At 42.5% G+C, this 21,973-nt stretch overlaps 1 protein-coding gene across 2 annotated transcripts in view; it reads right to left on the reverse strand.

Annotated features, from left to right (window-relative positions):
• Positions 1-368: 368 nt before the first annotated feature.
• The window catches only part of MAP9 (microtubule associated protein 9), a 286,412-nt gene continuing 264,807 nt past the window's right edge, over positions 369-21,973 (reverse strand). For both annotated transcript variants that reach the window (XM_069744116.1, XM_069744115.1), the window contains 2 exons: positions 16,150-16,282; positions 369-624 (listed from right to left, as the gene is read on the reverse strand). In XM_069744116.1, coding sequence (XP_069600217.1) covers positions 526-624; positions 16,150-16,282 — 232 coding nt within the window. In that variant the 3' untranslated portion in view covers positions 369-525. The remainder of the gene's footprint in view (positions 625-16,149; positions 16,283-21,973) is intronic.

A 21,973-nucleotide genomic window follows, 5' to 3' on the forward strand; every position in this document is an offset into this window, starting at 1 on the left:
ACGGACCACTTTTTTCGGGACTTTTCAGCGTATTACGGCCGTAATATACGGACCGTATTGTTTTACGCTGTGTGTGACGCCGGCCTTACAGTCTAGTGGCCCCCATCATTGCATGTGTCCGGGCCTCATTTTGAGAGGATTTTGGACGCATGCCCCAACGGGGACAAAGAATGCAATGTAAAAGCACGCTTATTCTTCTGAGCACCAATCTGCAACTTTTTTGCAATGAGTGAGCATATTGATTTTCTCGGTGCAAAAATTAAGTGTATTGTAGATGTTATTTTTAGGCATTTAAAGACTTTTACAAATATAGTAAACACGAAAAGTGTACTGTAGAAAACAATATATAATTTTTACAATCAATGAAGTATTTCTTCAAAACTTAGTTTTATTGGAGAGAACTTAATATTTCTGATACACAAAAAATCAGTCATTTATGTAAAAATACCTTATAAACAAATAGAAACTACTATAAAAAAATTTGTTGGAAGAGGATGAGAACTATTTATAACAGATTGTAGTCAATCATCTCCCTGATGGGATAGTTTTTCCTGGTGGACTCCATGGAGGATCATCTTTAACCTGGACCTTCTTATGTTTCTGCTCTTGACTTTCTTTACGCTCCTGTAAATGAGAGGATACACTGGGGTATAACAACAGAATATTTACACATTGGCTTATGTTTCTCTGGATAAATACAAGGGAATAAATGAGTGAAAATGGGCCTCTCGACCATCCCTTTATCTCCATTCTCCACCTTCTCTTGGTTTAGCTTGATAGGCATCTGTCTTTTCAACCGTAGTAACTTTAATTATTTTATTTTACTTTAGTATGATTGTACAACTGTAATAAAGGTTTACACCTGCATCTCAAAAACACTTCTAGAATTCGCCCTTTTCTTACTTTCGACTCTGCAAAAACTCTTACTGTTTCACTTATTCATTCTCGTCTGGACTATTGTAACTCTCTACTAATCGGCCTCCCTCTTACCAAACTTTCCCCACTCCAATCTGTCCTGAATGCTGCTGCCAGGATCATATTCCTCACCAACCGTTACACCGATGCCTCTACCTGGTGCCAGTCATTACACTGGCTACCCATCCACTCAAGAATCCAGTACAAAACTACTACCCTCATCCACAAAGCACTCCATGGCTCTGCACCACCCTACATCTCCTCTCTGGTCTCAGTCTACCACCCTACCCATGCCCTCCGCTCCGCAAATGACCTCAGGTTAGCATCCTCAATAATCAGAACCTCCCACTCCCGTCTTCAAGACTTTACACGTGCTGCGCCGATTCTTTGGAATGCACTACCTAGGTTAATACAATTAATCCCCAATCCCCACAGTTTTAAGCGTACCCTAAAAACTCACTTGTTCAGACTGGTCTACCGCCTCAATGCATTAACCTAACGATCCCTGTGTGGCCTATTTATATAAAAAAAAAAAAAAAAAAAACAGGTTCCTCGCATCATGTTCTCATGCCCTCTGTGTCTGTACTGCTACATACTTAGGCAGTTAATTGGTTCATGCAGCTTTACATGAACACCCGAACCTTACACTATGGCCGGTCCAAATAACTAAAGCAATTGTTACCATCCACCTCTCGTGTCTCCCCTTTTCCTTATAGTCTGTAAGCTTGCGAGCAGGGCCCTTATTCCTCCTGGTATCTGTTTTGAACTGTATTTCTGTTATGCTGTAATGTCTATTGTCTGTATAAGTCCCCTCTATAATTTGTAAAGCGCTGCGGAATATGTTGGCGCTATATAAATAAAAATTATTATTATTATTATTATTATTTACACTTCACGACATAGGCCGCTCTATATTTAACCAATAAGATGATAATGTCAAACTCTGACTTTTTATTGCTGTAATATCTAATCATCCCAACTGCCTTTCTCTCTAAAGGCCCTCGTTGTCACCATCTTGGTATTACAATTAAGCCCATACACAGGATTGGTCATTTCACTGTATAGAATCTGTAATAGAAGTGATCAATGATAACAGGCTCCAATCCACAAGGGGACTAAAAAAAAGTTAAAAAATATAACCCAACACCCTTAAAACAAAAAAACAAAGCATAAGAGTTAAATGAAAACCTCCTTTTCCCAAAATAAAAATCAATTTTAAAAATATGCATATTTGGTATTGTTGCACTCATAAAAGTCCAATGTTTAAAAAAAATAAATTGCTGTATATAATTCTCATGATAAATGCCACAAAGAAAGATAAATTTAAACACCAGAATTGTCATTTCTTTTTTTTTTAACCGCACCCACGCAAAATGATACTAATAAAAATTGGTGCTTTACACACAAAAAAACAAGCTCTCATACAACTCTTATAAATTCGAAAAAATTTGGGTCACAGAAAATGGCGACATAAACCAAAGATCAGGAGTATACACACACACATATATATATATATTTAGTGTGTCGGCAGTGTATCAAATACTTAATTTTCCCCACTTTATATATTTATATATATAAATATATAGATAGATACAGTGGGGAATAAAAAATATTTAGTCAGCCACCAATTGTGCAAGTTCTCCCACTTAAAATGATGAGAGGCCTGTAATTGACATTATAGGTAGACCACAACAATGAGAGTCAAAATGAGAAAACAAATCCAGAAAATCACCTTGTATGATTTGGCAAGATTTATTTAGCAAATTAAGGTGAAAAATAAGTATTTGGTCAGTAACCCCTTCCCGACCTGTGACGCCACATTGGCCTCATGAAAGTCGGTGCCAATCCGACCTGTGACGCCTATGTGGCGTCATGAAGGGATCGCGTCCCTGCAGATCGGGTGAAAGGGTTAACTCCAATCTCACCCGATCTGCAGGGACAGGGGAAGTGGTACTTCAGCCCAGGGGGTGGCTTCACTCCCCTGTGGCTACGATCGCTCTAATTGGCTGTTGAAAGTGAAACTGCCAATAAGAGGGATTTGTAATATTTCACCTATGAAAATATTACAATCCAGCCATGGCCGATGCTGCAATATCATTGGCCATGGCTGGAAACCCTGATCTGCCCCCCCCCACCGCCATCGATCTCCTCCCCAGTCCTCTGTCCTGTGCTCCGCACCCCTCCGTCGTCCTGTCTGCTCCCCCGTCCTCCTGTCCGCTTCCCCGTGCTCCGATCCCACCTCCCCATGCTCCGATCCCCCCGTGCTCCGATCTCCCCCCTCATACTTACAGAGCCTCCCGGTGTCCGTCCGTCTTCTCTATGGGCGCCGCCATCTTCCAAAATGGCGGGCGCATGCTCAGTGCGCCCGCCGAATCTGCCAGCCGGCAGATTCATTCCAGGTACAATTTGATCACTGTGATAAAACCTATCACAGTGATCAAAATAAAAAAAAGTAAATGAACCCCCCCCCCCTTTATCACCCCCATAGGTAGGGACAATAATAAAATAAAGAAAATATATATATATTTTTTTCCACTAGGGTTAGGGCTAGGGTTAGAACTAGGGTTAGGGTTAGAATTAGGCTATGTGCACACGGTGCGGATTTGGCTGCGGATCTGCAGCGGATTGGCCGTGGATCCGCAGCAGATTGGCCGTGGATCCGCAGCGGATTGGCCGCGGATCCGCAGCGGATTGGCCGCTGCAGATTCGTAGCAGTTTTCCAGCAGGTTTACAGTACCATGTAAACCTATTGAAAACCAAATCTGCTGTGCCCATGGTGCGGAAAATACAGCACGAAAACGCTGTGTTGTATTTTCCACAGTATGTCAATTCTTTGTGCGGATTCCGCAGCGTTTTACACCTGTTCCTCAATAGGAATCCGCAGGTGAAATCCGCACAAAAAAACACTGGAAATCCGCTGTAAATTCGCAGGTAAAATGCAGTGCCTTTTACCTGCGGATTTTTCAAAAATCGTGTGGAAAAATCTCACACGAATCCGCAACGTGGGCACATAGCCTTAGGGTTAGAATTAGAGTTAAGGTTGGAATTAGGGCTAGGGTTGGAAATAGGGTTAAGATTAGGCTTGTGGTTAGAGTTATGGTTAGGGTTAGGGGTGAGTTGGAGTTAAAGTTGTGATTAGAGTTGGGATTAGGGTTAGGGTTGGGATTATGGTTAGGATTAGGGTTGGGATTGGGGTTACGGGTGTGTTGGGGTTAGGGTTGTGGTTAGGGGTGTGTTGGGGTTAGGGTTGTGGTTAGGGGTGTGTTGGGGTTAGGGTTGTGATTAGGGTTATGGCTACAGTTGGGATTAGGGTTAGTGGTGTGTTGGGGTTAGAGTTGGAGTTAGAATTGAGAGGTTTCCACTGTTTAGGCACATCAGGGGTCTCCACATGCAACATGGCGCCACCATTGATTCCAGCCAATCTTGCGTTCAAAAAGTCAAATGGTGCTCCCTCCCTTCCGAGCCCTGACGTGCGACCAAGCAGCGGTTTACCCCAACATATGGGATACCAGCGTACTCAGGACAAACCGGGCAACAACTATTGGGTCCAATTTCTCCTTCTACCCTTGCGAAAATAAAAAATTGCTTGCTAAAACAAAATTTTTGTGGAAAGAAAAATGATTTTTTATTTTTACGGCTCTGCGTTATAAACTTCTGTGAAGCACTTGGGGGTTCAAAGCGCTCACCAGACATCTAGGTAAGTTCCTTGGGGGGGTCTAGTTTCCAAAATGGGGTCACTTGTGGGGGGTTTCTACTGTTTAGGCACATCAGGGGCTCTGCAAATGCAACGTGACGCCCGCAGACCATTCCATTAAAGTCTGAATTTCAAAACGTCACTACTTCCCTTCCGAGCCCCGACGTGTGCCCAAACAGTGGTTTACCCCCACATATGGGGTATCAGCGTGCTTCGGACAAACTGGGCAACAAATATTGGGGTGCACTTCTGTTACCCTTGTGAAAATAAAAAATTGCTTCCTAAAACATAATTTTTGAGGAAAGAAAAATTGTTTTTTTATTTTCCCGACTCTGCATTATAAACTTCTGTGAAGCACTTGGGGGTTTAAAGTGGTCTAGTTTCCAAAATGGGGTCACATGTGGGGGAGCTCCAATGTTTAGGCACACAGGGGCTCTCCAAATGCAACATGGTGTCCGCTAACGATTGGAGCTCCTTCTCTTCCAAGTCCTGCCGTGTGCCCAAACAATGGTTTACCCCCACATGTGTAAATTTTAGGATCCATTTTATCCTGCTGCCCATGTGGAAATGAACAAATTGTGGCTAAAAGAAATTTTTTGTGAAAAAAAAAGTACTTTTTCATTTTTACAGATCAATTTGTGAAGCACCTGGGGGTTCAACGTGCTCACTATGCATCTAGATAAGTTCCTTGGGGGGTCTAGTTTCTAAAATGGGGTCACTTGTGGGGGAGCTCCAATCTTTAGGTACACAGGGGCTCTCCAAACGCGACATGTTGTCCGCTAACGATTGAAGCTAATTTTTCATTCAAAAGTCAAATGGCGCTCCTTTCCTTCCGAGCCTTGCCGTGTGCACAAACAGTGGTTTGTGACCACATATGAGGTATCGATGTACTCAGGAGAAATTGCCCAACACATTTTACGATCCATTTTATCCTGTTGCCCATGTGAAAATCAAAAAATTGAGGCTAAAAGAAATTTTTTGTGAAAAAAAAAGTACTTTTTCAATTTTACGGATCAATTTGTGAATCGGGGGTATCGGCGTACTCAGGACAAATTGTACAATAACATTGGGGGTCCAGTTTCTGTTTTTACCCTTGGGAAAATAAAAAAATTGTTGCTAAAAGATCATTTTTGTGACTAAAAAGTTTAATGTTCATTTTTTCCTTCCATGTTGCTTCTGCTGATGTGAATCACCTGAAGGGTTAATAAACTTTTTGAATGTGGTTCTGAGCACCTTGAGGGGTGCATTTTTTAGAATGGTGTCACTTTTGGGTATTTTCAGCCATATAGACCCCTCAAACTGACTTCAAATGTGAGGTGGTGCCTAAAAAAAATGGTTTTGTAAATTTCGTTGTAAAATGAGAAATCGCTGGTCAAATTTTAACCCTTATAACTTCCTAGCAAAAACAAAATTTGTTTCCAAAATTGTGCTGATGTAAAGTAGACATGTGGGTAATGTTATTTATTAACTATTTTGTGTCACATAACTCTCTCGTTTAACAGAATAAAAATAAAAAATTTGAAAATTGCGAAATTTTCAAAATTTTCACCAAATTTCCATTTTTTTCACAAATAAACGCAAAAATTATCGACTTAAATTTGCCACTAACATGAAACCCAATATGTCACAAAAAAACTGTCTCAGAACCGCTAGGATCCGTTGAAGTGTTCCTGAGTTAGTACCTCATAAAGGGACACTGGTCAGAATTGCAAAAAACGGCCAGGTCATTAAGGTCAAAATAGGCTGGGTCATGAAGGGGTTAACAAAAGTTCATCTCAATAGTTTGTTATATATCTTTTGTTGGCCGGTGTCTGTCCTCCGGCGCTTTGCTTCTCTGCACTAGCGCCGGCCGGCCGCAAAGCAGAGCACAGCGGTGACGTCACCGCTCTGCTTTCCGGCCAGTGCTTACACAGTGCAGAGAAGCAGAGCGCCGGAGGACAGACACTGGAATGTAAGTATGTACTGTTTGTTTTTTCTTACGTTTACGCTGGTAACCAGGGTAAACATCGGGTTACTAAGCGCGGCCCTGCGCTTAGTAACCCGATGTTTACCCTGGTTACCAGGGGACTTCGCATAGTTGGTCGCTGGAGAGCTGTCTGTGTGACAGCTCTCCAGCGACCACACAACGACGCTGCAGCGATCGGGATCGTTGTCTAGATCGCTGCAGCGTCGCTAAATGTGACGGTACCTTAAGTTCCAATGTGACAGGACAACAATTTACTATACAAATATTTATCAATTGTAATTCACTAGGAGTAATATAACTGATAGAGTGCAAAGATTGTAAAATACAATTTGTGGGGTGCACATCTGGTCCACAAAAAAAAAAACCACATCAGGAGACATCTTTTAGATGCGATTAACCCCACAGCGGTAAATTTATCTTCAGTTTCAAGACATTTCACACAAATACACAAAGTAGATACTAGAGAAGAGGGTAAGATAAAAAGGAAGCACTAGTATGAAGATGGAATAAATGTAAAGTTTTAAATATATAACATTCGCTGGAGAATCTTTTTTTCATTTTGCAGAAAAGCATCTTCAATGTATGAGGTTTCCCTCACCATGCTTCATGTTTGGGACGGTGTTCTTGGGGTTTTACTCATCCTTCTTTCTCCAAAACCGATGGGTGGAGTTGATACCAAAAAGTTGCGTGCCCTGCAGGATTTCAATCCATGACGGCTTAGTGTGTTACTAACAGTAATGTTTAAGACTGTGGTCAAAACTCTATTCAGGTCATTGACCAGGTCATCCCATGTAATTCTTGGGATGATTTCTGACCTTTCTAAGAATCATCCTTACCCCACAAAGAGAGATCTTGCATGGAGCCTCAGATTAAGGAAGACTGACATTCATCTTTTGCTTCTTTAATTTTCTAATAATTGTGCCAACAGTTGTTGCCTTCTCACCAAGCTGCTTGCCTATTGTCCGGTAGCTCATCTAAGCCTTGTGCAGGTCTACAATTTTGTCTGTGGTGCCCTTAGTCAGCTCTTTGGTCTTGATCATGATGGAGAAGTTGGAGTGTGATTGACTGACTGTGTGGACAGGTGTCTTTTATACAGGTGCAATTAATACAGATAATGAGTGCAGAGTGACTCGAGTATAAGCTGGGTATGCACCTATCCTTGTATGCATGGCCATTTAATCCCGATCCTTGTATGCATGGCCATCTCATCCTTATCCTGGTCTGCATGGCTCTTAATCCCTAAACTGGTCTGCATGGCTCCTCATCCCCATCCTTGTATGCATGGGCATCTCATCCCTATCCTGGTATGCATGGCTCCTCATCCTATCCTGGTATGCATGGCACCCTCAGCCCTATCCTTTTATGTATGGCTCCCATCAGAAAAGCATAAAAAAACAGGTTTTTTGGTTGCTTACCATAAAATCTGTTTCTCGGAGCCTTCATTGGGGGACACAGGAACCATGGGTGTATGCTGCTGCCACTAGGATGCTGACACTATGCAAATAAAAAAGTTAGCTCCTCCTCTGCAGTGTACACCCTACCGACAGGAAGTAGGATATTCAGTTAGTGAGAAAGCAGTAGGAGAAGCAACATGTAAAAGAGAGAGAAAACTCATACTTTAACAATATAACACAATAAAACAGAGCTGTTCAACTTGAGAGGGTGCTGTGTCCCCAATGAAGGCTCCGAGAAACAGATTTTACGGTAAGCAACCAAAAATCCTGTTTTCTCTATCGCTTCATTGGGGGACACAGGAGCCATGGGACGTCCCAAAGCAGTCCCTGGGAGGGAAAAACAGACATCCATCAGGTCGGAGAACTCACCACTGCCGCCTGCAAGATCCTTCTACCTAGGCTGGCGTCTGCCAAAGTGTAGGTATAGACCTTGTAAAATTTGGCGAACGTGTGGACGGAAGACCAGGTTGCCGCTTTGCAATGCTGTTGGGTGGAAGCCTGTGGTGTACCTCACAGGAGGCGCCAACTGCCCAGGTAGAGTGAGCCTTAACCCCAGAAGGGGGCACTCTGTCCTTGACCCGGTAAGCCTCCAAAATTACCATTCAGATCCAGCGAGCAATTGGAAGTCGGCAGGCCTCTACGCAGTCCATTTGGAATGACGAAAAGAAAATCTGTCTCCCGAAAAGAAGCCGTACTAGCCAAGTAGACCTTCAATGCCCCGATCAGGACTAGCTTGTTCAATGAACTCTCCAGAGGATGAGTCGGAGCAGAACAAAAAGAGGGTAGAACAATGTCCTCATTGAGGTGGAAGGTGGACATCACCTTGGGAAGAAAGGAAGGTGGAGGACGCAGGACCACCTTATCCTGGTGAATAACAAAGAAAGGAGGGCGACAAGAAAAGGCCGCCAACTCCAAGACGCGCCAGATGGAGGTGATGTCCACAAGAAAGGCCACCTTCCAGTACAGAAATAACAGGGCAACCTCTCTGAGAGGCTCAAAGGGAGAACCATTCAGGGCCTCCAGAACTAGATTGAGATCCCATGGATCCACGGGAGCCCGATATGGTGGAGCTGCATGCGCTACTCCCTGAAGGAACATCTTGACCTGCGGTCGGGACGATAACGTCTTCTGGAAAAGGATGGAAAGTGCTGAAACTTGACCCTTTAGAGAGGTAAGGGCAAGACCCGCGTCCAGTCCCAATGGAGAAATGCCAAAATAGAAGGAAGAGAAAAGGGGCATCGGTGAGATATGATTGGACTCGCACCAGTGGAAATAGGCCTTTCAGGTCCGATAGTAGATCCTGGAAGATGACGATTTCCTAGCCTGGATCATAGTGTGAATCACCCGATCTGAAAAACCGGACACTTTCAGAACCGCAGCGTCAACAGCCACGCTGTCAAACTAAGCGACCGAGAATTCGAGTGGCAGATCGGATTTTGGAACAGCAGATCAGATCTGTCTGGATGCCTCCAGGGAGCGCCCACAAGAAGGTTAACGATTTCCGCGAACCAAGACCTTCTGGGCCAAACCGGTGAGACAAGAATAACCGGCACTCCCTCCACCTTGACCTTCAACAGTTTGGGAAGAAGAGGAAGGGGAGGGAGCAGATAGGGAAGCACGAAAAGCGACCAAGGAATGGCCAGAGCATCGGCGCCCACTGCGAGAGGATCACGGGATCTGGAGATGAACTGAGGGACTTTCCTATTCAGGCGGGATGCCATGAGGTCCACATTCGGAGTCTCCCATCGATGGCAAATCTGATGGAAGACTTCCAGATGCAGGGACCATTCCCCTGCCGCGAGACCCTCGCGGCTGAGAAAATCAGCGGCCCAGTTGTCTACGCCGGGAATATGCACCGCGGATGTCGCCGGAACCGTCATCTCAGCCCAAAGGAGGATATTGGATACCTCGGCCAATGCCAAGGAACACCGAGTCCTTCCCTGGTGGTTGACATATGCCACTGCGGTCTGAATTCGGATTGGCAGACCCCTGAAAAACCTTTCCGAGAGAAGGAGGGACAGGAAAATGGTCCGTATCCCGAGGACATTGATCGGCAGAGAAGACTCCTGTGGCGACCAGTGCTTCTGGACAGTCAGGTGACAAAAAACCACCCCCCAGCCGAGAAGGCTGGCGCCCGTCGTCACCATCTGCCAGTGAACAGGAAGGAAGGACCGACCTTGGAAGATGAGGGGTGACGTCAGCCACCAATTGAGAGACCGTATGACCTGGGACGAAAGCCAAATCGGACGACCCAGAGAAAAGACATACTCACCATCTTCATCTCTATATTTTGGAAGAAAAACCTGGGGAAAGAGGGAAGAGGTACCTCATTCTCCAGGGAATGCAAATGACATCCAGGAAAGAAACCTGCTGAAGGATGTCCTCGTCTTCTCAACCAACAGGCTCTAGTGGGCGAGTGGGTGGAAGACGGGGCTAGGACGGGTCCGGATTTCCTGAACACGCTACTGTGTTAGGGGCTGGGGTCCTGCCGAGTAGACTTATGAGGATACGGGGTGGCAGTACATGCCGTACTCATAGTCTCTTTGTGGGAGTACAGTGGTGACTGTTCACTCTGTATCCCTCCAGGTACCTGAAAAGAAACGACGCACACTGAGGTAGATATGGGTCTAATGAAAGACCCGTGTACACCTCCTACGGACACTAAGCTAAACTGAATATCCTACTTCCTGTCAGTAGGGTATACACTGCAGAGGAGGAGCTAACTTTTTTATTTGCATAGTGTCAGCCTCCTAGTGGCAGCCATGGTTCCTGTGTCCCCCAATGAAGCGATAGATAAAAACATCCTACTTAAAGTCCCTTGGGCTCGCTTGCAGCATCTTGTTCCAGTGCCTGCAACTGCTGCGGCCAGGCGATCACGTGTCCACGCTACTTAAGATAATGAATATTCACTGTGCTCCATGCCTATGGGAGAGGAGAAAGGTGAATATTCATTTCTCTTAAGTAGCAGGCACCCGTGATCTCCCAGCAGCTGCAGGAAGTCAGCGGCTGCGGATGACACTGTGCGCACTATTACAGAGAAATGAATATTCACTGCCAGTGCAGTGAATATTCATTTCTCTTTAGCAGTGGGCGCAGGAGTTAGCCGCAGCAGCCGGCTCCTGCCTCCTGAGACCCGCTGTCCCTCCCCATCCATCTTCTGGGACAATGACTTGAGTATAAGGCTAGGGTCACATTGCGTTAGGGCAGTCCGTTTAGCACATAGCGCTAACGCAATGTTCCAAAAGGGAGCACATTAGCCGTTCCCGCTAGCGCAGATCCCCGATCTGCGCTAGCGAAAAATGGACCGTGAACGCTGCAAGCAGCGTTCGCGGTCTGTCACTCAAATGACGGCACATCGCTAGCGCACGCCTAATGTGGGCGTGCGCTAGCGCTGCGTTCGCCATTACAGGCAATGGCGGCGTTAATGGACTACGTTACACCGCGTTATGCCGCGGTGTAACGTAGTCCGTTAAACGCGGTCACATAACGCAATGTGACCCTAGCCTAAGCCAAGAGAGGCGTTTTCAGCACAAAAAATGTGCTGAAAAGCTCAGCTTATACTCGAGTATATACAGTATTTAAAAATCATACAATGTGATTTTCTGGTTTTTATTTTTAGATGCTGTCTCTCACAATGGAAGTGTACCTACGATAGAAATTACAGACCTTTCCACTCTCTGTAGGAGGGAAAACTTGCAAAATCATCAGTGTATCAAATACCGGTACTTATTTTGTCCACTGTATACATATATAAAATTTTGAAAGGAGTCAAACTTACATGGAAAATCCTGTTGCAAGGTCACTTTTAGAGCACTTTGAACGATGTAAAAATAAAACCTAAAAAACAATGATTAAATTCCCCCTCTTTTGGAATATTTTGAAAAATTAAAATTAGCATCATTCAAAATTACAATCCATCCTGAAAAAATCAAACCCTCATACTCAAAAGCACAAAAATGAAAATTCATGAAGAAGTTAAGGATGTGCAGGGTAAAGAGCAATTATGGTCCACCATGTTGTTCAACTAACAATTTTATAGGAATACCAATGACAATTTAATATAAAGAAGACATTAAACAGTAACTCTAAAATATTAATAATCTAACTGAACACTGAGAAGGAGTCAGATGTTGACATTATTATAAGACAAGATAATATGGCTGTAATATTAATATTGGAAACTGAAGTACAATAGATAAGTCCTAGTGAGCCATACCATGGGGAATCCGATTACCAGTTGTTCTCTAACCATAAATCACTTCTGTTACCATCAGAAGTGATTCTGGGAATAACAGGCAATTCAGTGTCTGATAGATTAGCTTGTATACCAACCAGCTAAAGGAAGGTACAACACATCCATTTACTATCAAGTATGTTTTCTTACTCTTTTCCAACATGAGTTTGAGAATTTTGAGAAACCCTGTGCTATACAGGTATGTGCGACTACATGTTACCTATATGATAGTGCAGTCATTGTATTATACATGATCGTGGTCATCAGTGGCGTAACTACAAAGTTAGGGGCCCCGATGCGAACTTCCAAATGGGCCCCCCCGCAGCCCTGCCATACAACTCAATGTAACCCCCATAGAATACAACGCAGCCCCCCTAATAGTATAATGCAGCCCCTCCATACAGTGGCAGTGAGAAAGACACGAGCAAATGGTGACGAGGGGGCAGGGGAGAGGGCACAAGGGGGCTAGGGGAGACAGGCACAAGGGTAACATAGGGGGGCTAGGGAGCAAGGAAGACAGGCACAAGGGGACACATGGGGGCTAGGAGGCAGGGGAGAAGGATACAAGGGGACTAGTGGGCAGGGGAGCCTGACACAAGGGGCACATGGGGACAAGTGGGCAAGGGATACAAGCACAAGGGGACACAGGGACAAGTGGGAAAGGGAGACTGACACACAGGGACTAGTGGGCAAGGGAGACTGACACAAGCACAAGAGGACAAAGGAGACAGGCACATGGGGACACACAGGGACAAATGGGCAAGGGAGACTGGCACACGGGGACAAGGGACACAAGTCCCTGCCACACACACACACACACACACACTACAGATATCACACACACATATACTACAGATATCACACACACACACATACTACAGATATCACACACACGCACACACATACTACAGATATCACACACACACACACACACAATACCAGCTCATATACACAACTCACAATCTCCTCTCTGGTACAGGGGTGGCTGATGTAAATCGGCTGCACCTCTGCAGCTCCTCAGCTTCTCCTGACTAAAGCGGCTCCGTCCCGCACCTCCCCCCCCTGCTCTCACCTTCTATCCCGGGGCTGCAGAGCAGAAGCTGACAGTCTCACCTGGCATGATGACTGGAGCTGCTTCCTGTCTCTCACGTGCCCCGGCTGCCCCCTCCCCCTAGATACACCTCGGACTGTTGCCGTGCAGGAGGAATCTCCTGCACTGCAACATGGTGTTGGGTGCCCCTGACCTGCCGGGCCCGGGCCACTGACCTGCCGAGCCCGGTCGCACTGGCGACCGCGGTAGTTACGCCACTGGTGGTCATACACATTACACTTAAGTCAACCATTTATGTCAGTGGAAAGGAGAAGACATGTTTAATTTCAACATGCCCTATCCTTTGTCCTTAGAAGAGATGACTGGCTGTGCCTTATTTCCCTTCCCCATTTTGGAACACATGCATGCTTGGTCAGACTAATCATACATGAGGGTTCAGGAGTTTGGAGAGAGAGCATTCGGCCTACAGCCATTAAAAGTGTATGACGAGCTTACATGTTAGATTCTTCACAAAGATGAGAAAAGGGAAGAGCAATAATAATACTGACAAGATCATGGCTCTATCAGACAGACTGCATGAAGGTCAGTAAGTAGTGAGAAAAACAGATTACAAATGAGCATAAAACATGAAAAACCAGGTGCCACTGATATGAATAACGGTTATAATCACTGTTGCTATAAAATAAGACTACATGGTTTCCTACCGTGTCTAGTGTTGCAAACTGACTCAGTGTTCAAATACTCTATGAACCTATACAGTAGAAGGCCGTTAAAAGAGTCTGGACCTTAGTAATAAACCTTATCCACTAGTTCACAAGCATTATGTTCTGTAGTCCTCTATAATTCGACTCCTACTCTACTCTAAGGCTACGTTCACATTTGCGTTGTTGGGTGCAGCGTGGTCGACGCAACCAACAACGCATATACACAATGCTGCGTTTTTTGACGCATGCGTTAACATAAACTAGTAATGTTCATGAATTTTGGTGCAGGGAAAACGCTACAAGTAGCGCCGTCCGCGCCCTTTCTGGTGCGTCAAATTGACGCATGTGTCGTAAAACGCAATACAACGCATACCGGCGCATGTCCATGCACCCCCCCACGTTGAAGATAGGGGCGCATGATGCATGCGCCGGTATGCGTCGACGACGCTGCGCCCAACAACGCAAATGTGAACGTAGCCTAAGTTGTGGAAAACATCCTTTGAAGCAATATATTCTTATTGCCACCAGGAGAACCATCAAAAAGCTATGGAGAAGAAGATGGTCTCCTACTGTCAAAGCTTGTGCATATGTAGAGATTAGAAGAATTAGTAGCTGTATCTAAGGCAGAAACTGACTATTACAGGGTCAGGAACACATATAGTATTTTTGGATTATAGGTTATATATATATGATGGTCTTTCTTTTTCCGCTCTGTTTTTATATCCTTTTTTTTGTCCTCTAATTTTTTCTTGTTCCCTGTCCTTATATTATGTGTCCAATAGTTCAGTCAGGTATGGCTTATCTGTTGTGACACATGATATGGGACAGTTGTGGTCAACATTATGCATAAACCTTAAAAGTAAATCTCAGGCAAGCCCTTGAACATTTTTTCCCCATAGCACTGCAGACAGCTATACTTGCCCTCACAGGTCCAGTGCTGCCTCTCTACCACTGCTCCAGTCTTTGTATAAAAGGCTGCAGAGGTGAAGTCACAACTATTGCAATCAATGGCATGGACAAAGTACAGAACACACGAAGAGAGGTGCAAAAAGCCACGGAAAGTCAGAACACCAGCTGAAATCTATTAATAATTAAGTAATCCTGCCACTTAGTGAAAAATAATATCAGATGGTTCAACTGATGGCCTATAAACAATACAAACAGGACAGCAGGGTTATTGAATTGAAACAAGACTCAATGGACAATGACCCCACAGCTTAACCTTCGTCCGGCTGAGTAGGTACAATTGTAACTATTCCGTTTTAAAATTGCAAAAACTTTTTTTTCCGAAAAGCCATAGAGGGCTCAAATTTCGTGACATCTCTGCAGTTTTGGTCCAGAATATATTGGCCAAATTTCAATAAAATATATATGAAGGTACAATTGTACCTCTGCAGCCTGTTAACGTTGTAAAATTATGCAGCCTGACGAAGGTTAAAGGGAACAACCTTTCTCCTCATTCAACCTGCTCAAATCGCATGTTGGGCAGCTAAGTATTCGGGAAAGGTTCCTTTATTCCGGTTTGTGTCACATATCTATAACCCTGTATGTAACCCCTTTTCACATGTACAGCACCATGGAATTAATGGTGCTATATAAATAAATAATAATAATATACTATGCTTCTTTATTTAAATGACTTTATACATGGTGACAGGTGAATGAATGTGGATACAAACTATTAACATGTTCCAGTGATACAGAGCTGATACATGTCTCTTAATTCTGAAGTTTATTGTAAGAAACAATCAAGGCTGACAATAGTGTTGACCACAACTGTACAGTACCTTCTACTATATCCCTAATAGACCTTTTGTGCGAAGATATTTCTAATGTTTTATTCAGAATTTTTACCTATCACCCTATCTCGTATTTCTCGGTTTTCATTCAGCACAATGGTAACCACAAGATGGAATATGGAGATAACAGAGACAATTGGAAAAATGAAAACAGCATGAATAAATATGTGGGATGTTATTTTTACGTTCATGGGGAATACAATTATCTAAGAAAGAGTTAGCAGAAAGGAAACAGAAAAGGAGAACATGTGCAGAAAATTAAAGATACTGGATAACAAAAAGTAAAGCAAACCTGGACATATACATTGTTAATAACCTATACGGTAACGTACCAGCCATTCTTCATATTTTTCCATAGCTATTTTCTCCTTCTTCTCCCTTTCAGCCTGCAGTGTCTTCAGTTTCTGTTTCTCATGAATTTCTTGCTTTTTCTTTTCTTTTAATACGTGTTCCTTCCGATCATTCCTACATTTTGGTGAAGCAATAAAGGAACAATTATTTCACGTGATTTTAACTCGACAAGATGAACATTAGTAAATGGAGAGCTAGCGAAACAACAAGGAACTTCCCTAGAATAGAAACCCCTACCATTAGGCTGGGATCACACATGTGAGAAACACGTCCGTGTCTCGCTTGTGAAATCCAAGCTCTGGTGCCGGCACTTGGGAGCGGAGCGTACGGCCACATAGCAACACATGGAGCCGCATGCTCCGCTCTGGAGTGCCGGCGCCAGAGCTTGGATTCCACATGCGAGACATGGACGTGTTTCTCGCATATGTGATCCCGGCCTTAGGTTTATACAAAATGCCTACCTGTCCCCAAATTTTTTTCATAAAGTCCAAGTTTCTATCAAGTGCGGAATGTTCTGCAATATCCACAGTTCTGCTGTAATTTAAGATCTCTAATAAAGATTACAATACAGTAAAACATCCTATGATTAACCTGAAACCAATAGGGTATGCTCACATGATGCCTTTTTTTGCCTTTAATTTGCTCAAAAAACCACCCTTTTAACAGTGTTTTCTAGAAACTCAAAACAAATGCACATTTATCAATCTGAAAAATTGTGGGGAAAAAACGCAATGTAAACGCACTGTGCGAACACACCCATAAACATGTTGATGCTGTTTTCTACTTCACGCTATCCTGATACACATTAATGTTTTTTATTGTTAAATCTTTATCTTCTTTTGCAAAATTGTACAGCAACATCTCAGAACTGAAGAAATACCTGTAATTTCTGAAGTCAGTGAGCTTATCTTTCAATTTTGATATTTAAGGTCACCGGTGTTTATTCCGTAAACCTCAGATGATACAGTTAAAACTAGCAGGGTCTTTTCCACATTTTTTCACATTACACCCACAAACTTAAATGTGTTTTTTTGGGGGAATTTTATGTGCAACACCAATACAAAGTAGCAAGTATTTGTGAAATGTAAAAGGAAATGATGCATGGTTTTCTAATTATTTCAAAAATATAAATCTGAAACTTGTGACATGCATTTTATTCAGCCCGCTGTAGTCTGACACCTCTAAAGTACTAAGTGACCAATTGCCACCAGAAATCACATATTTAGTAAACGGGGTCTACCTATGTTTAATTCACTCTCAGTATAACTACAGCTGCTCTGTGAAGGCCTCATATGTTTGTTTGAGAACATTACTGATCAAACAGAATCATAAAAATTAATGAAAACATCAGATAGTTCAGGAATAAAGTTGTGGAGAAGAGTAAATCAGGGTTAGGTTATAAAAAAAATAGTCCAGCTCTCAACATCTCACAGGTGTCCAATCCATCATCCAAAAATGGAAGGAGAATGGTGCAAATGCAAACCTACCAAGACAAGGCTGTCCACCTAAACGGTCATCTCAAGTAAGGAGACCACTAATTTGAGAGGCAGCCAAAATGTGGAACAATATGTCAACAGGACACCTATTAGCCATGTACTCCTCAAATCTTTTTTTTATGAAAGAGTTGCAAGAAGAAAGCCAGTTTTGAAAGCCAAGTCTTAATAAGTCCTGTTTGCAGTTTGCAAAAAGCCATGAATTTGTCATTCTATGTCAAATGAACCAATCATAGAATCATAGAATGTTAGAGCTGGAAGGTACCTCCTGGGTCATCTGGTCCAACCCCCTGCTTAAAGCAGGATTCACTAAATCATCCCAGACAGATGTCTGTCCAGCCTCTGTTTGAAGACTTCTATTGAAGGAAAACTCACCACCTCTCGTGGCAGCCTGTTCCACTCATTGATCACCCTGTCAAAAAGTTTTTTTCTAATATCTAATCTGAGTATCTTCCCATTCAGTGTCATCCGATTGCTTCTAGTCTTTCCTTGTGCAAATGAGTATAAAGATGATCCTTCTGCAATGTGACAGCCCTTGAGATATTTGTAGACAGCTATTAAGTCTCCTCTCAGTCTTCTTTTTTGCAAGCTAAACATTTCCAAATCCTGTAACCGTTCCTCATAGGACATGGTTTGCAGACCAGTCACCATTCTGGTCACTTTTCTCTGAACTTGCTCCAGTTTGTTGATGTCTTTTTTTAAAAATGTGGTGCCCAAAACTGGACACAGTATTCCAGATGAGGACTGACCAAAGAGGAGTAAAGGGCAATAATGACTTCACGTGATCTAGACTGTATGCTTCTGTTAATACATCCCAGAATTGTATTTGCCCTTTTTGCTGCTGCATCACACTGCTGACTCATGTTCAGTTTGTGATCTATTAGTATACCCAAGTCTTTTTCACATGTGCTGTTGCTTAGCCCTATTCCTCCCATTCTATATATGCTTTTTTCATTTTTATTGCCCAGATGTAGTACTTTGCATTTTTCCCTGTTAAAAATCATTCTGTTAGTTGCTGCCCACTGTTCCAGTTTATTTAAAGCTTTTTGAGTCCTCTCTCTCTTCTCCAGTATTAGCTATCCCTCATATCTTTGTGTCATCAGCAAATTTAATCATTTTACCCTCAATTCCTTCATCTAAATAATTGATAAAGATGTTGAACAGTACGGGGCTCAGGACAGAACCCTGTGGTACCCCACTTGAGACATTCTTCCAACTGGATGTGCAGCCATTTACGACCACTCTTTGGGTCCGATCACTAAGCCTGTTATGAATCCATCTAACAGTTGCCTTGTCCATTCCATACTTAGTCATTTTTTCAATAAGGATTGTGTGAGATACTTTGTCAAATGCTTTGCTGCAGTCAAGATATACTATATCTACAGCATTTCCCTGATCCACCCAGTCAGTGATTCTGTCATAGAAGGAAATTAAGTTAGTCTGACATGACCTTTATCATCATTATATTTTTCATTCTTTTGAGAATTTGTTCTTTGGTAATACCGTACTAGAGGATGCAAAATGTGAAGAAAATTTTTTTTATACATTTTGTTTTTTTTAATTTTCAAAGTTGTGAAAAAATTTGAATTTCTGTGTTGCATGCCTTTATGTTTCTCCTCATAACCCATGCAAAAAACAAGATAGAGAAATGGGAAAAACACCATTCAACGCCGAACAGTACAGGCTTTCAAAAGATATGTCACAAGAGTATCTTTGCTAACATTTTACCCATGCGGAATCAAACAAAAAATTCAAAATGCATTTCGAAAAAATCAATATGACATTAAATTTGCAAAAAATTCACGTGACTCCTATGTTCCTAGCTACATCTGTACCAAAATTCAAGTTGGGCTCTCAATGGCATCATACTTAAAAACTGCATCTTCACACGAACAGTCGACTGGACTGTGAGATGAGCTTTATAAACACTGAGATCGTCCCACTCAAACTGCTCTTCACCAATGCAGTCACATCTCCCAGATCTGCCCAGTAATGGACACAACCTGAGCACATTCTAGAAAGGAGAGTACCACAAGCACATCCCAGGCGGGGTGTAAAATAAAATAATAATTAAAATAATATAAAAAAATGTGACCTGTAAATTTGATCATTCCGGGTGGCTGGCTAATGTACTTTCCAAAGATTATGATAATGAAAACCAGACATATTAAAAGTAAATAAAAATCAGATATAACTCAGGTGGACTCAAACACCATAACATGCCATACAGACTTTCTGACACAGAAGGAAATGGCTATTGCTAGTAAGAGATTGTGGACAAGATGAAATCTCGCCCAGTAAAAAGGACAAATTGATGATAAAAGCTCAGTTTAAAGATTTAGTATTAATTGTCCAGATTAGTTCAATTTGTTTTATTTTAAAGTTTGATGATATAACTACTTTACTCAGTTTAAAAACTTGAATAAGGACATTTCTAGTGTAATAATAATAAAAAATTGATACACGTATATTTATTTAATATTGCTTCTTTTACTTTAGTATTAACCCCTTAACCCCTTCATGACCCAGCCGATTTTGACCTTAAAGACCTGGCCGTTTTTTGTAATTCTGACTAGTGTCCCTTTATGAGGTAATAACTCAGGAACGCTTCAACGAATCCTAGCGGTTCTGAGATTGTTTTTTGTGACATATTGGGCTTCATGATAGTGGTAAATTTAGGTTGATAATTTTTGCGTTTATTTGTGAAAAAATGGAAATTTGGCTAAAATTTTGAAAATTTTGCAATTTTCAAATTTTGAATTATTATTCTGTTAAACGAGAGAGTTATGTGACACACAATAGTTAATAAATAACATTACCCACATGTCTACTTTACATCAGCACAATTTTGGAACCAAATTTTTTTCTTGCTGGGAAGTTATAAGGGTTAAAATTTGAGCAGCGATTTTTCATTTTTACAGCAAAATTTACAAAACCATTTTTTTAGGGACCACCTCACATTTGAAGTCAGTTTGAGGGGTCTGTATGGCTGAAAATACCCAAAATTGATACTATTCTAAAAACTGCACCCCTCAAGGTACTCAAAACCACATTCAAGAAGTTTATTAACCTTTCAGGTACTTCACAGCAGCAGAAGCAACATGGAAGGAAAAAATGAACATTTAACTTTTTAGTCACAAAAATGATGTTTTAGCAACAATTTTTTTTATTTTCCCTAGGGTAAAAAGAGAAACTGGACACCAAAAGTTATTGTACAATTTGTCTTGAGTACATCGATACCTCATATGTGGTCACAAACCACTGTTTGTGCACACGGCAAGGCTTGGAAGGGAAGGAGCGCCATTTGACTTTTTGAATGAAAAATTAGCTCCAATCGTTAGCTGACACCATGTCGCGTTTGGAGAGCCCGTGTGCCTAAACATTGGAGCTTCCCCACATGTGACCCATTTTGGAAACTAGACCTCCCAAGAAACTAATCTAGATGTGCAGTGACCACTTTAAACCCTCAAGTGCTTCACAGAAGTTTATAACGCAGAGCCGTGAAAATAAAAAATCATTTTTCTTTCCTCAAAAATTATTTTTTAGCCCACAATTTTTTATTTTCACAAGAGTAACAGGAGAAATTGGACCCCAATAGTTGTTGCCGAATTTGTCCTGAGTACACTGATACCCCATATGTGGGGGTAAACCACATCGGGGCTCAGAAGGGAAGTAGTGACTTTTGAAATGCAGACTTGATGTAATGGTCTGCGGGCGTCACGTTGCGTTTGCAGAGCCCCTGATGTGCCTAAACAGTAGAAACCCCCCAAAAGTGACCACATTTTGGAAACTAGACCCCCAAGGAACTTATATAGATATGTGGTGAGCACTTTGAACCCCCAAGTGCTTCACAGAAGTTTACAACGCAGAGCAGTGAAAATAAAAAATCATTTTTCTTTCCTCAAAAATTATGTTTTAGCAAGCAATTTTTATTTTCTCAAGGGTAATAAGGGAAATTGGACCCCAATAATTGTTGCCCAGTTTGTCCTGAGTATGCTGGTACCCCATATGTGAGGGTAAACCACTGTTTGGGCGCACGTCGGGGCTCGGAAGGGAGGGAGCACCATTTGACTTTTTGAATGAAAGATTGACTGGAATCAATGGTGGCGCCATGTTGCGTTTGGAGACCCCTGATGTGCCATAACAGTGGAAACCCCTCAATTCTAACTCCAACACTAACCCCAACACACCCCTAACCCTAATCCCAACTCTAGCCATAACCATAATCACAACCCTAACCCCAACACACCCCTAACCACAACCCTAACCCCAACACACCCCTAACCCTAATCCCAACCCTAACCCCAACACA

Source organism: Ranitomeya imitator, chromosome 1 (assembly GCF_032444005.1).
Source record: "Ranitomeya imitator isolate aRanImi1 chromosome 1, aRanImi1.pri, whole genome shotgun sequence".
Taxonomy (NCBI): Eukaryota; Metazoa; Chordata; class Amphibia; order Anura; family Dendrobatidae; genus Ranitomeya; species Ranitomeya imitator.